Source organism: Rhea pennata, chromosome 2 (assembly GCF_028389875.1).
Source record: "Rhea pennata isolate bPtePen1 chromosome 2, bPtePen1.pri, whole genome shotgun sequence".
Classification (NCBI taxonomy): domain Eukaryota; kingdom Metazoa; phylum Chordata; class Aves; order Rheiformes; family Rheidae; genus Rhea; species Rhea pennata.
This window is the reverse complement of record NC_084664.1, coordinates 3,658,426-3,672,700: the sequence shown is the minus strand read 5'-3', so window position 1 is coordinate 3,672,700 and position 14,275 is coordinate 3,658,426. Positions and strand designations below refer to the sequence as shown.

The 14,275-nt window shown below is 42.7% G+C and overlaps 1 protein-coding gene across 9 annotated transcripts in view; it reads right to left on the bottom strand.

Annotated features, from left to right (window-relative positions):
- Nucleotides 1–14,275, bottom strand: part of OBSCN (obscurin, cytoskeletal calmodulin and titin-interacting RhoGEF) — a 158,580-nt gene that overhangs the window by 52,509 nt on the left and 91,796 nt on the right. For 4 of the 9 annotated variants that reach the window (XM_062568715.1, XM_062568714.1, XM_062568709.1 and 1 more), the window contains 13 exons: nucleotides 13,915–14,178; nucleotides 13,307–13,570; nucleotides 9,724–9,990; nucleotides 8,493–8,759; nucleotides 7,527–7,793; nucleotides 6,299–6,565; nucleotides 4,820–5,092; nucleotides 4,447–4,713; nucleotides 3,519–3,785; nucleotides 2,447–2,713; nucleotides 1,641–1,910; nucleotides 685–951; nucleotides 71–337 (listed from right to left, as the gene is read on the bottom strand). In XM_062568715.1, the coding sequence (XP_062424699.1) occupies nucleotides 71–337; nucleotides 685–951; nucleotides 1,641–1,910; nucleotides 2,447–2,713; nucleotides 3,519–3,785; nucleotides 4,447–4,713; nucleotides 4,820–5,092; nucleotides 6,299–6,565; nucleotides 7,527–7,793; nucleotides 8,493–8,759; nucleotides 9,724–9,990; nucleotides 13,307–13,570; nucleotides 13,915–14,178 (3,474 nt within the window). Of the gene's footprint in view, nucleotides 1–70; nucleotides 338–684; nucleotides 952–1,640; nucleotides 1,911–2,446; nucleotides 2,714–3,518; nucleotides 3,786–4,446; nucleotides 4,714–4,819; nucleotides 5,093–6,298; nucleotides 6,566–7,526; nucleotides 7,794–8,492; nucleotides 8,760–9,723; nucleotides 9,991–10,477; nucleotides 10,742–11,894; nucleotides 12,159–12,724; nucleotides 12,989–13,306; nucleotides 13,571–13,914; nucleotides 14,179–14,275 lie in introns of all 9 variants that reach the window. The other 5 variants (XM_062568718.1, XM_062568711.1, XM_062568712.1 and 2 more) reach the window with 5 other exon arrangements.

Genomic DNA, 14,275 nt, shown 5'->3' with positions numbered 1-14,275 from the left:
CCACTTCCCCTTTGTGGAGCACAGCCACAGCCAAAAGTTCTTTGCTTCCAAGCAAGGGTCATCTTCCTACCTTTGACTTGCAATGATGCGGAGGTCTGCTGATCCCCTGAGTCACACGTGTATTCGCCAGCATCCTGAGCCTCAGCATCATAGATAAAGAGCTCCACATGTGTCCCCTCTTGCTTGATCTCATACTTGTCACTTGGCTGCAACACCTTATCTCCTTTCCTCCACTCCACAGGAGCATTAGGCTTTGTCAGCTCACAGTGCAGCACGGCTGTGCGGCCTTCCTCCACTTCTTCATTTTTCAGCCAGTGTTTGAAAAGCACAGGCAGAGCTTGAAATGCAAAGAGGAGGTAAAAAAAGTGTAAAAAAAAACAGAAAGCGAAGGAAGGTTTTATTTTTAAGGTACTGGTAAGAACTGAAACAGTAACGGCATTCATGAAGGTCACGTACAATTCTGCTGTATTTATCTGAAGGACAGCTGCCAGGGCAGGAATGTCTAGGTCTAAGCCAGATGGAGTTGTTCATACTACATGGACTCCAGCCCCCTCCCTTGACAAACTGGGCAGCCTCCATGGACTTGCTCTAATACCTCAATGTCTTTCTAGTACTGAGGAGCCCCCAAAACAGATACAGTACTCCAGCTGTGGTCTCAACTGCTGAGAAGAGAGGAAATCATACCCTTAACGTCTATTCTGGCTGTGGTCTTCCCATCAGCTGTATGGCAGCTATACTCCCCTGAGTCCTCGCAGTTCAAGTCGTAGATGATCAGTGTGTGTACACTCCCTTCCTGCTTGATGCTGCACTTCTTGCTCGAGTGGATTGCAGACATGTCTTTCTTCCACTCCACCGGGACATCAGGCTTGGACACCTCACAGGACAAGTGAGCTGTGCCACCCTCCTGCAGATCCAAGCTGCAGAGCTCCTTTACAAATGTGACAGGAGCAACTGTGGGAAAAGGAATACAAACAGTGCTGCAATTGCAAAGTCCAGCATTATCCCCAGATGCTCCCTGATAGGTGACCATAAGAAATCATAACATTTCACAGTCAAATTGTCTTTTTTTTTTTTTTTTTTTTTTTTTTTAAGTTCTACTGCTAGAAGAAAAGCCAGGACAAATTTAGATCTCATGTAGGTGCCAGTGTCACTTCAGGTTGTTCTAATGTTTGAGGAGCAATTCTGCCACATGAAAACAATTTCTAATCTGCAGCACGTATATATCATTGGCTGGCTCTCTGGACATCAGATTTAATGACTTAGTAAGTTTTTAAGCCAATGTAGAGTAAAGATATTTAATACATTACTGATTCGATGAAATGTAACGTTTGCAGGAACCTCTGTCCACCCAAACAGTACCATGTTGAACTGTTCATACACATACATCACAAAAATAGGATTGATTTATATGTACATATGTACATATCAACATTTAATTTATATATTTACATTTTGAACTAGATCAGAGTGGAAGAAACAATATAAGCTATTGTTCCAACTCTTGCTTCAGCTGGGTTAGTTGAATCTCACGCAAGATTTCCAGAGATCCTTCCTCCCACATACATCTCTCCAGTAACTAAAGCAGTATTGGCAGGGCTGACCAGCACCTCCTAAATTCTTGTTTCTAGGGGACTGCTCACCTTTGACTGTTAGTTGTGCCCTTGAGGTATGCTGCCCGATTTTGATACTGATGGGTCCGCAGTCTTCTAGTGTCACCTTCCTGAGGATCAATGTGTGACACTTCTCTTGAACTCCAATCTCATTCATTTCATTGGATTGCAAGGGAACGTCCCCCAGGAACCACTGGGCAGCTTGAGTTGTCTCCCGAGACAGCTTGCATTCAAAGACTGCATCTTCTCCTTCATACGAAGTGACGTCCTTCAGTGTCTCCACTATGGTTGCTGCTGGTTCTTTAGAAAAAGGTCAAAAGAGTTTGATAAATACTTTAAAATGATGTCTCCTCTTTTCCTGGATTAAACATTTTATTATGCAAACTCTTGACAATACTACATTATTTGAAAGAACTAACGTCCACAAAACACTAAACACTGTATGTATATGCATGCATAATTTGTAACATTACATACTTACAGATGCATAATGTGTGCATACATATATACACATTAGCCACATACACATTACATGTGAGAGTCTATAAAGTATGCATGCTATACTGTGTTGCGTGTATGTAGGAGAAATACCTAATACATTACATTTAAAGGCAATATATGTATTGCGGAAACGCTGTCAACAGATTGTAGTGGGTGATAGTAATATTAAGCCATAGAATCATTGACTTCAGGTGACTCTGAAATCACTCTGATCTCTTTGAAATGCCCATCGTTCTGTTTGGGCACAGGATGCCCTCTAGCTGTCAAATTACTTAATCATGTGCCACTCCCATGGAAGCAAACTCTACTTAGCCCTTCCCCACTCGAAGCCCCACCTTCCACAAGCACAGCTGCAGTGGTTTGCTGGTCCCCGGTGTCGCACAGGTATTCTCCAGCATCGGCTTTGCTCAAGTTGCAAATTGTCAGCTCGGCCACAGAACCGTCCTGGCACATTTTGTACTTGTCACTTGGCCACAGCACTGTCCCAGCCTTCTTCCACTGCACTGTGGCATTTGGTTTGGAGATTTCACAGCTCAAAGTGACAGTGCCTCCTTCTTCTGCTTGCTGGTTCTGGAGTGGTTGTGTAAAGATGACTGGCAAAGCTACACCAAGATAATCAGAGGAATATGTTTAAGTTTCATTGCTGACTGTATCTCACCAATTCACCAATGTGAACTTGATCCTGCTTCACAGTTGTACTCTGATTTGCTGATTTCCCTCTATGTTTCTGAATGTATGACTCTTCTGGACAGAATGGTAACATGTGACCATACCAAGTGAACCAATTTTGTGTCATCTTTATCTGCTACAGGTGTCAGTAAGCAGAAAGGTTGCTGAAGCCCTAAGTGGTACATTCAGCAAAATTGCAGCACCATTCCAAACCTCAGTTACAATGTCTTTAAAACCCAAACAAGGAATGATAGAAAGTGGTGGGCTTCCAGGAAGACAAGCACTTTGTGCTCCCCACTAATCTCTGGGCACTGCGCACCCCGAGCATCTCTGGAAATAAGTTCCACTTTATGCAGCAGCCATCACTGGTATAGATTCTTAAGTATCTAAGTGCCTGAATTTCCAAATGGGTACTAAAGCCAGAACTCAAAAGTCTCTACCTGATATTTAAATTCTTGAGTATTTGGGCATGGGGAAGTATCATTACACAGTATTTGCAGGGAAGGCATCCCATGTTGGTGAGCTCCTACAGCCCTATGGAACTCAGGAGCCAGCAAAGGAATGCAAAGCATGGAAAAATGAGGGCTCAACAGACAAACTTTCTGAAGATCTAGCCTGTCAGACTGTGTCACTGTTGAGCAAGAAACCCTCATCGCAGAACAGCCTTGAAACGTATATTACGGAACACTTAAACTAACAGATTGCTACCAAAAAGGTGAAGTGAAAGCCTTTTGTCACCTTTCACTACCAAGGATGCCATAGTTTGCTCATCGCCAGAATCACAGGTGTAGTCCCCAGCATCCTTCAGCTGTAGGTCATGGATGAGTAGCTCTACAATAGAGCCCATCTGCTTCATCTCATATTTGTTGCTGGCTTGGAGCAAGACCGACCCCTTTTTCCATCTCACTGGTGCATCGTGTTTTGAGAGCTCAGCATGAAGGGTCGCCGTAGAGCCTTCTTTGGCTTCCTGATTTTGGAGCTTTTTTACAAAGAGAGCTGGAATGGCTGGGACCCCACACAGAGACACAAAAGGACAGACACGGTCAGCACATCTGCTCACAGTACTAATATCCAGGCACAGCTAGATCCTAAAGCTAGTGTGAGAGCAGGCAGATACAAGCCCTTCATGAGAGAGTCCCCATGGGATATTTTGAAAGACAGTATTTCACATTAACTGATCTTTTACCTCAGAAAAAGTTACATTAATGTTGTATTTTGATCAGGGGTGGATTTCTGAAAGCAGACATACTGACACATTACACCTACTTTTAAGAGCTTAGATACTGAAAGCACTTCTGTGACTCACTTCTCAGCTGCAGCTGAGTGCCCTGGTTAGTTTGAGCACCTGGACTCTGGAGCACCATTTGCCCGAGTGGGACTGCAGCTCAAAGGACAAAGGTGGTTAAGAATCAAAATTGTCCATCTGGTCATTCAGACTGAAGGCCTTTGGGTCTAGAATTGTGGAAGCTGTTATTACACTTGAATGTCTCCATGTTCATTACTTACTAGAGGATTTAAAGTACCTTCTGAAAGCAAAAAGACTGGATCCTCAGCTGCTGTACATCAGCAAAGTTCATCTGAGGTCAAGGACAGTAGATAACACCCACTCACTAGTACTAAGCTATGAAAGTGGAATAAGTCTTAAAAACAAAACAAATCTACTTACCTTTAACAGTTAAAGTGGCCGTCGTTTGCTCGTTTCCATTATCACAGGTGTATTTGCCCGAGTCTTCTGGTTTTAAACCATAAATTTTTAAAGTATGGATTGTTCCCTCTTGCCTGATTTCATATTTGGAGCCTGGGGAAATCACTTGGGAGCCCTTCCTCCATTCCACCGCGACGTTAGCCTGGGAAACGTCACAGTGGAGGATGGCTGTTTCGTCTTCCTGCAATTCTATGTTCTGTAATTTCTCCTTAAAGACTGGAGGTGGCACTGAAATCACGAACACAGCAGAGATTAATTTGCAGAGATAAATTTACCAGCATACACAAAAAGCAAACTGTTGCCTATTTTCTCCAGTCCTGCTCCTCTCTCTTACCCTTCACCGTGAGCTGTGCTGTAGACTTGTGTGGTCCCACTCGGAAAGTGACAGTCCCAATGTCCTGTTCGGTTACCTTCCTTAACGTCAGGGTGTGAATCTTCCCTTTTTCCACAGAGATTTCATTCATTTCGTTGTTTTGCAGAGCAATGTCCTGTAGCGTCCATTCAACGTCCCTTGCGTTCTCATGAGAAACCTCGCACTGAAAACTGATGTCATCGCCCTCAAACACCACCGTGTCCTTTAGGCCACAAACTATGGTCACGTCAGGCTCTGCAAAAAGTCCAGGGTTCAGCAGTAAAGCCACAAAAGGGAAAACATGGACCAAACCATAGCATTATAGCATAACATAGGTTGGAAGGGACCTATGGAGATCATCTGGTCCAATCACTACTCAAAGCAGGGCCAACTTAGAGGAGGTTACTCAAGGCCTTGACTAGCAGAGTTTTAAGTTATCTCCAAGGATGGAGAGATCACAGCTTCTCAAATCACGTATCTCTGATGTGTGACCACTTTCAACCAGGGTGTTCAGTGACATAGCCAACACCTTTCAGGAGTGGTTTTATCACTCTTTCTTTCTCTCTTTCAGAGATGCATTCCATATTTATTTTTTTAATTACTTATCGTTTGATCCTGTAATTGGGTGAATAAAGCTTGAATGCCAGCTTCCAAGTTCAGGGTTTGGAAACCTGCTATCTTTGCACTTACGCATCTCCAGGTTACATTAAACACATGAAAATCATACGAAATACTGATTCCCACCAGTGCCTGTTTTCAAATAGAACTGCAAATACTCTGGGCTGCCAGCCGGCCGGGTATCAGGGAAGCACTGTGCTCTCAGCAGGGCTGAAGGATTAGCGGGAGCAACGGGCATTCGCATTTCAGTTTGCTTGCGTCCTGTTTCTGCCACAGGCGGGCACACACAGCCTACAGTAAGGCAGAAGCTACACCCTGAATCTCATGGGCAATACTGAAAGGGAAGAAATACAGTCCTCATGTGGGTAAATACAATACAGATGTAGACAACTGAGGTCACCCTATACATGAAAACCGGCGCTGTTGGGCACAGTATATAGAGCATTTATATGTTCTATATATACATATATAGAGCAGCCTGTGGAGTGGTTAGAAGCGATCGTCCCACACCAGTGACCCTGTCTGAAAGACAGCTCCATCTGTAATGAACTAGGGCCTGATGCAGTTGGCACGTGACTGGAAGCTGGGGACAAACCATCCGCACACTCGCATGATGTCAAGCAAACATTCAAAGCCACATGAGCAGAAACTTATAGCTGCCTCATCCTCCCCAGTCCCCCAAGAAAATTAGTGCATTTATTCACTGATCATAATAAGATTTTATATTACTTCATGATACCCTTCCTGTACTCCGTGTGCATTTATTACAGTAGTAACAATTACGTTGCAAAAATCTTAGCACATTGAACTGAAAATCCCCTTGCGCCAGTAAACGGCTCTTGCCTTTCACGGTCAGTTTTGCAGAGGTTGTCTCATCCCCAGCCTTGCAGGAATACTCTCCAACGTCGCTAGGCTCCAAGTGGTGAATACGCAGCTCGCGGAGGGTGCCATCCTGCCACATTTCATACTTGGAACTTGCGTGCAGCACAACTCCATCTTTGCTCCACTCCACTGCTGCTTTGCCTACGGAAATCTCGCAGCGCAGCCTGGCCGTTCCTCCCATCTCCACTTCCTCGTTCTTCAGTTGTTGCTTCACCTGAGGTTTGATGGCTGCAAAGTCAAGAACAGTTAATACACAACTCGTTAGCTTGAATGTGTGAACGTGGGTTCTGCACAGCTCAGCCCAAGGAACCTGGGTTTGGAAGCTGCAGAACAAATTTGCATTTAGTGACTATGTGGTAAGAACAACTCATTTTTTTATTCTGTATTTCTAGAAAAGCAGAGGATCAGACAGCTCCTCAAACGTGTTTGTTTCTCCTAAAGGCAGAGCATGGATAAATAAATGCACTGGGTTCCTCCTCAAACCAGGCTCGGGCAACAGCTTGTCATTGATGAAAACGAGAAGGGAACATCCATCCCATGGGTGTGTGAGCAGTTGCAAAAGGCGAATTTCAGTGCTTGCGGTTCTCCTATCTAGCTCCTCTTGCGATACACCCAAAGCAAGCACAGGACTCCTAGGTGAGCCAGCAGCTGCTTCTTGGGGCAGTTTCAGCCACCAGGAGTTTGAAAAGTGGCTTAGTTCAAAAACTCAGGTTCCATCCAGAAAAGGAGATAAGCACAAACCTTTCACATACCATGATTAGCAACACACATTATTCCCGGTTTAATATACAATGTTTTCAGGATTTTCATGCAAGGACATTAAAAATCAGCAAACAATATAACGCATACTTTTGTAACTGGCTTATGATTAATTATTGAACCAGTAATTAATGCAAAGCACCAAAAATAAAGATCTATTAGAATTTCAAAATCCCCATGATGCGAAGTTTCTTGCTTTTATTAATATTAGAGGAATGAGTCTATATACTGTGCTTTATAGACTTAAATAGCCATTATGTGAATCCCTTCCAACAAAATTCATTTCTTCGTATTCTGATTTACCACTGAGCACCTGCTTGTCTCTCTATCTTACTTTTGGAAGGACTTATTCAGCAAGGAATAACAGAAAATCAACTACACAACTTCACAAAACCCTTTTATACTCTGCTCCATTTTGGGCAATGCTAACCATTCACTCGGAGGACTGCTGTGCTCTGCTGGTCTCCTGTATCACATGTATAATCGGAGGCATCTTCTGGTTCTACATTGTGAATCACGAGTTCTGCAATGCGGCCATTTAATTTAATGTCATATTTGGCGCACGGGAAGAGCTGCATGGTGCCTTTCCTCCACTCCACAGCTGCCTTATCCTTTGTCAGCTCACACTGGAATTTTACTGCAGCTCCTTCTTCCACATCCTTGTCCTTGAGCTCCTTTTTGAAAAGGACTGGTAAGGCTAAAAGAAGGAAAAAAAAAAGAAAGAAAAAAACCAGGAGCCTGAGTGAAGTCCCAGTTACCTTGTCTAAACTGACATTCAGGGGAACAAAGTTACTGCGATTTTCAAGTGCTACATTCCCAGGGAGGATCCATGTTCTCTAGTTTGCCTGGAGCTGGTAACAGATCTTGCTGCACCAGAAGCAGCCATATGCAGCTAAAAAGTTTCTTTCCTGCATTCCTTGGGTCAAATCCTTTCCAGAGTTGAATTATTTGAATTAATTTATCCTTCAGTTGATCTCAAAGATCTCAAGAGTAAAAAAAAATACAGAAAACTCCATGGACAGCCTTGATGAATTGAAATGGTAGTTATGAGTCTCCTTCCAGGATATGGAAGAAAATCTTTTTTAAAATACATAAGTGACGTCATGTGAAATGTCCAGATGTTACGCTAAAGTATTGTTCTTCCTTTAATCTCTCCCAAGCTGTAAAGCTAAAAAGCACTTCTTCGTATAACCCACCACACCAATGCAGCACTGGAAATAACAAAGTATCCCCTTCTTCCATTCTCATTAAAAAAAGAAAAAAAAAGGTGTATCAGGTGCAAAGGGAAGTATTTATGGGCAAAATATTATGCACTTCAAAATAATCATATTCAAACTGCTTTGCTTTGTGTGTTAGATGATATCTATTGCTGTAGGGATCAGCTCACAGCACCTACCTTTCACATTTAAAGATGCCTTTGTTTCCTGATCCCCGGTATCACAGCTGTACTCTCCTGTATCTTCTAATTTGAGATTATGTATTAAGAGCTCTACCAAGCACTCCCTCTGCCTCATTTCATATTTCTGGCTGGGCTGTAACTCCACTCCTCCTTTCTTCCATTCCACTGCAGCACTGGGTTTCGACAGCTCACAACAGAAAGTAGCTGTACTTCCTTCCTCACTTTCCTTATTTTGAAGGGGTTGTTTAAATACGACAGGCAGGGCTGTAAAATGTGAAAGGTAAATGTTTTAACAGTGCTTTAGTCCTGAAAGGACCCAATCCTACTATCTTTCTTCAGAAAAGGTCTGTTCTCCTGATTCCACAATCCTTGGGCTGCATCTCTCTTTTTTTGGTAGCACCCTTCGTGAATCATTATGCGAACCAAGAGGTGAGGACAGATTGTGAAATGAGGAATAGAGTTGTCTTTCAAAGTGGTCCACAGAACGGCCTCCACGCCAGCTAGAGGTGGTTTAGTCAAGGGACATCGGGACACAGCAGGACACTCGTTCTCTTACATGGGCCCTTCTTCTTTCTTAATAAAGATCTGCGAGTTTGCAGTATTTGGCTAAGAGTCTTGATCCCCAAACAAAACTTCGCCAACATCTCAAAGATCAACTCAGCATTCAAGAACAGGAATAGATAGTACAGTAAGAAATGAAAATAAGGCAACAAATGGAAGAAGAATGGCAAAATCAGACTTTAGAAATCGTGCTCAATTTGATAGAAAGGGCTGATGAAAACACATGAGGACAGAGCTGTTTACACTCAAAGTTCATTTGTTTTCATATATGAGGCTCAAAGCCTCAAGCAATAATACTGCAAACTCAGAACATGCTATAGAAATCCTTCATCCACAGCTCTGCCCAATCTTTGCATACCTTATGCCTACCAAAGCAATGAATAATCATTTCCAAAATCCCCATATGCAGTCAAACTCCCTGCACTCAGAGCGCATAAGGATTCATTGTATTTTGACATCCTGGCAAGGTTTAATTGCTTTGATGCTGACTAATCATTCCAGATACTACAAGCAGAACCCTTCTACCTTGACCATGTGTTAGGCTCAAGTAGAATATGTATGCTGGTATCGAAAACCAGCAACAAAGCAAATAAACAGCAGTAGGGATCACCGAAAGATGCTCCTTTCACTCCATGTTTACTGAGCCGAGGGTCAGCATTCCGCCTACCATGTACAGTGACCACAGCCGTTGTCTGCTGATGTCCAGAGTCACAGGTGTACTCTCCTGAATCTTCCAGTTCTAAGTCATGAATGATCAGCTCAGCAGTGGAGCCCTGCTGCTTCATCTCATATTTCAAACCGGGGTAGAGTGTAGTATCGCCTTTCCTCCACTCCACAAGAGCATTGGGTTTGGTAAGCTCACACTTCAGTGTTACTGTACCGCCCTCTTCTGATTTGGCATCTTGAAGCTCTTGTTTAAAAAGTGCTGGCAGGGCTATAAAATAGAAACATAACTTGCAACATACCGCAAATTCGTTTGGGGAAACAGAAAACAGAAAGAAATTGCAAACAAAGCTCTAAATCCAAACTACAAGGCAATTTCCCCCGAGAGGTAATAGAATATCTGCAGAACATAAAGTTGTTGATTTTGAGAAGTTACATCGGCCAGGAAGTCTGCACAAGCTGAAGTATGTACAAGCTCAATCTAATCTAAGAATCTGAATCTGAAGTTAGCAGATTTTGCCAACTATAAAAGTAATCAACACGTCCTGATCGCTGAAGAGGTGGTCTGAAGATCGGCAGGAGGGTGCAGCAGAATACAGAACGGTATTTTCCAGGATACACAGCCTGGGGATCATCAAAGACAAGGAATACTATTGCAAATAAATGGAACTTCAGTTAATAAGGTAGAAAAAGAGAGAAAACAGAACACCTGATAGGCCAGGATAGACTTTTCTAGTTAGGAAATGGATAATATTTACCCTGTACTGTTAAGATAGCTGTAGACTGGTGCTCTCCACACACACAGGTGTAGTCGCCTGTATCCTTCTCCGCTATTTTACGAATCACTAGCTCTGTCTTGGTCCCTTCCTGCCTCATTTTGTATTTCTCACTTGCTTTGAGGATTTTCTGGTCCTTCCTCCACTCCACTGGAGCAGCTTTGGTAAGCTCACAGTGCAGAACGACATCTTCACCTTCTTTTGCTTCCTTGTTCATTAGCTCCTCCTTAAAATGTGGTGGCAGGGCTAAAGGATGCAACACGGACAAGTGGTCATCAGAAAAGCAGAATTCAAATCCCAATTTCTTTTTGGTACTTGTGATTATTTCCCTTTATGCCTCCTTTTTTTTTCATCCTATTTTAAATGTGCTTAGTGATAGCCAAGTTCAGGAACTCTGAAAGGATCCTTCTTCAAGTGTGATGTGAGCATGGTTACTATCAACAAGTAATTCCTTCAATGTCTGCTGCTTTTCATAGTGAAAAAAAACAATACAGAGAGACACAGATCTACTGGATACAGTAGCATTTTACTTACATAGGTATGATCGCAGGAGGCTGGAAGTGTGATTTTTTTTGTTCGTTTGACTGAAAACTATATAAATGATAACATCCAGAGTTCAAAAGAAACCTATTTCTATTTTAAAACTGAAGCCTGAAGGGCCATTACAAGCAGATGGAGAATTTCAGGTTCTCACTTTCCCATTTTGGAAATTTGAGCCCAAGGAAGAACAAACTACAGGAAAATTACCTTCAAGGAAACTAATTCTTAACATCTAAGTCATAAACCTACAACAGATGCTCAATTAATGAGAGGAAAGCAGAAAATCAGGTAATGAGATCGTTAACATAAAAAAGGGATATATTTCTGATTTTGTTACTGGGAAAAGGTAGAATATAGAAGAGTGTAACTGCAGAAAACTTGTCTTTTTTTTCTTATTTTCCAACTGTCAAAGTAGTCTGTACTCTGCTTGTCCCACACAGAGGTTTAGTCCCCCACATCCCTCAAACCTATGTTATGAAATAGCACAAAGTGCTTTGAAATAGCAACCCTTATCTCATTTTGCATTCACGACTTTAAGAATTTGGCCCCCTTTCTGCCAGTCCCCAGGAAAAGCCAACGCCAGGCCATGGAGCAGAATGACTTCTCCTCCTGTTTTGGCTTCCTCATCCCTCACTACTTCTTTGAACAGTGAGGAAGTGAAACAAAGGAGATGAGGGGGCAACAGGCTAGAAAATGTAAGTACCCAAGAACAGCGAGCTTGAGAAGAAAAGAAAAAAACATCTCATTTCATCCTTTTGAAGGGAGGAGGAGAGGAGTGGATTAATAATGCCCCCAAATTCGTGTTGAGCAATTCTTTTTCAGAGAGAAATGAGTTATTAATTTAATAGCATCTTTTTACCATGGACTGTTAAGGTTGCTGTTGTCTTCTGGTCACCACAAACACAAGTGTAATCTCCAGCATCTTCAACTTCTAGGCCATGAATGACCAGCTCTGCAGTAGTGCCAGGTTGTCTCATTTGATATTTGTCACTTGCTTTGAGCACTTTGGACCCTATTTTCCACTGCACGGGAGCTGCTTTGCTTAGTTCACAACACAGAGAAACTGATGCTCCTTCTGTAACTTCTTCATTTTTCAATCCTTCCTTGAAAAGAACCGGCAAGGCTGGAAACGGAAAGTCAATACACAGAGTGGGTAAAGTAAGACCTCTACAGTTTCCGGTTGGCATCACAAACTCTTTTAATTTATGTTTAAATCTGGCCAAGTTAGGAACTTTACTCCAGCCATTCAGGCTAAGGTTCAGGTAGAGGTTATCACTACGATGATCTGCAAAACTGAATCCAGCAGTCACAGTAGGAAAAGAAGAACCGTGCTGAAAGAACTGTGTCAAAATACAAGAGGCTGGATGGATTCAAGATGAAACCTAGAGGATGTATTTCAGGGCCACCCTCCACGGGGGCAGGGTATCTCAGCTGGTCTAACGCCAGCATCTCCTAGGCATTATTCTTGTAAATTTACAGTATATCAGCCTGTCTGCATGGAAAAACAGCTGCTTCCTCTACTCCCTTTGCAGGGATATCAGACCAAATTAAGATGGCCAGAACAAGAAGTTCTCTGAACACATTAATCCCTAAGAAAAAGTCTAAAGCTGGTAGGTGAATACTTTATACAGCATTAGGATTCTTCAGAGAAACAAATTATAATAAGCACTCATCTGCAGGTGAATTTACCATTCACTGTCAGAGAAGCAGTGGTGCATTGGTTCCCACACACACACGTGTAGTCTCCAGCATCCTGCAGGTCTAGCTCACGAATTTCAAGCTCAGCAACAACATCATCCTGCCGCATGACATATTTTTCACTTGCTCTGAGTATTTTGCTTCCTTTCTTCCATGACACAGATGCAGCCTTGCTCAGTTCACAGTGCAGAGTTGCTGTTTGGCACTCTACAGCCTCCAGGTTCTTCAGTTCTTTTTTGAAAACTGCAGGCAGGGCTGAAGATCACAGAATGGACAAGACATTAAAAACGACACATTCCACATAGCTGATGGGAGAGATAGGAACAAGTTTGCTACAATACAGAAGCAGAGGACACTTTATGGTGGGAACAGTTTTCTTTCCGTGTAATTCTAGGACATTAAATAAACCAAAACACAAAGCAGCAAATCAGCCTGGACACAACCAGATCTTAGAGATGGCTTACAAGCTAAATGAAACAAATTCAGCCACAGGCAAACACGCAACAAATAGCAGATGAGCTGGTAGAGAAATAAATGAAGTTGGCAATACAGATATACGTGTATGATTTTTACCATGCACTATCAAGGCAGCAGTTGTCTCCTGTTCTCCACACACGCAAGTGTATTCTCCAGCATCCTTCAACTCTACGTCATGGATAAGCAGCTTTGTGACTGTGCCCTCCTGTCTCATTTTGTATTTGTCACTGACTTTAAGCGAACTGCTTCCCTTTCTCCACTCTACTTGAGCAACTTTGGTCAGCTCACAGTGCAGAGTGGCTGTTTGACCTTCTGTTACTTCCTTGTCCTTCAGGCTTTCCTTGATGCGTGCAGGCAGAGCTGAGGATGTAATGGACAATGTTAAATTGGAGCAGCAAACACAACCTCCACGTGATGGGCAAGAGTAGTGGGAGAAAAAGCTAGGGGAAGAGAGGGGAGCTGCCTTAGGGCCTGATTTTACTTGTACTTCACAAGAGGATCAGGTCCTAAATACACATACTGTATTAGGAGTTGGAGTGCAGGTCCTTCCTTTAAGCCATAAAAGGTGAATTAATGCTCTGGACCATGACATGCAAAGTCAGACTCAGAGAAGTTATGCAGAGATGACACTGGTCACAGACAAAAAAAGTGAATCCGACCCCTAAGCCTGATCATTAGGACACCTACATGATAATGGTTATTACCGTGTACTGCTAAGGATGCTGTGGTCTGTTTGTCCCCACACACGCAAGTATAATCCCCAGCATCGTTCTCACTTAGATCATGGATCACCAGTTCTGCAGTGGCATCCTTCTGCCTCATTTTGTATTTCTCACTAGGTTTGAGTAATGTATGTCCCTTTTTCCACTCCACTGAAGCAGTTTTGGTCAGCTCACAGCGCAGAGTGACTTCTCCACCCTCAGTAGCTTCTTCATTTCTTAATTCTTCTTTGAAGAGAGCAGGAAGGGCTGAGAATAAAGAAGTAAACATTTTTATGATATGCTGTTCTCAGTCACCAAAAAAAAAAAAAAGGAATAAACAGCAGGAACGGGAAGAAGTCTTCTT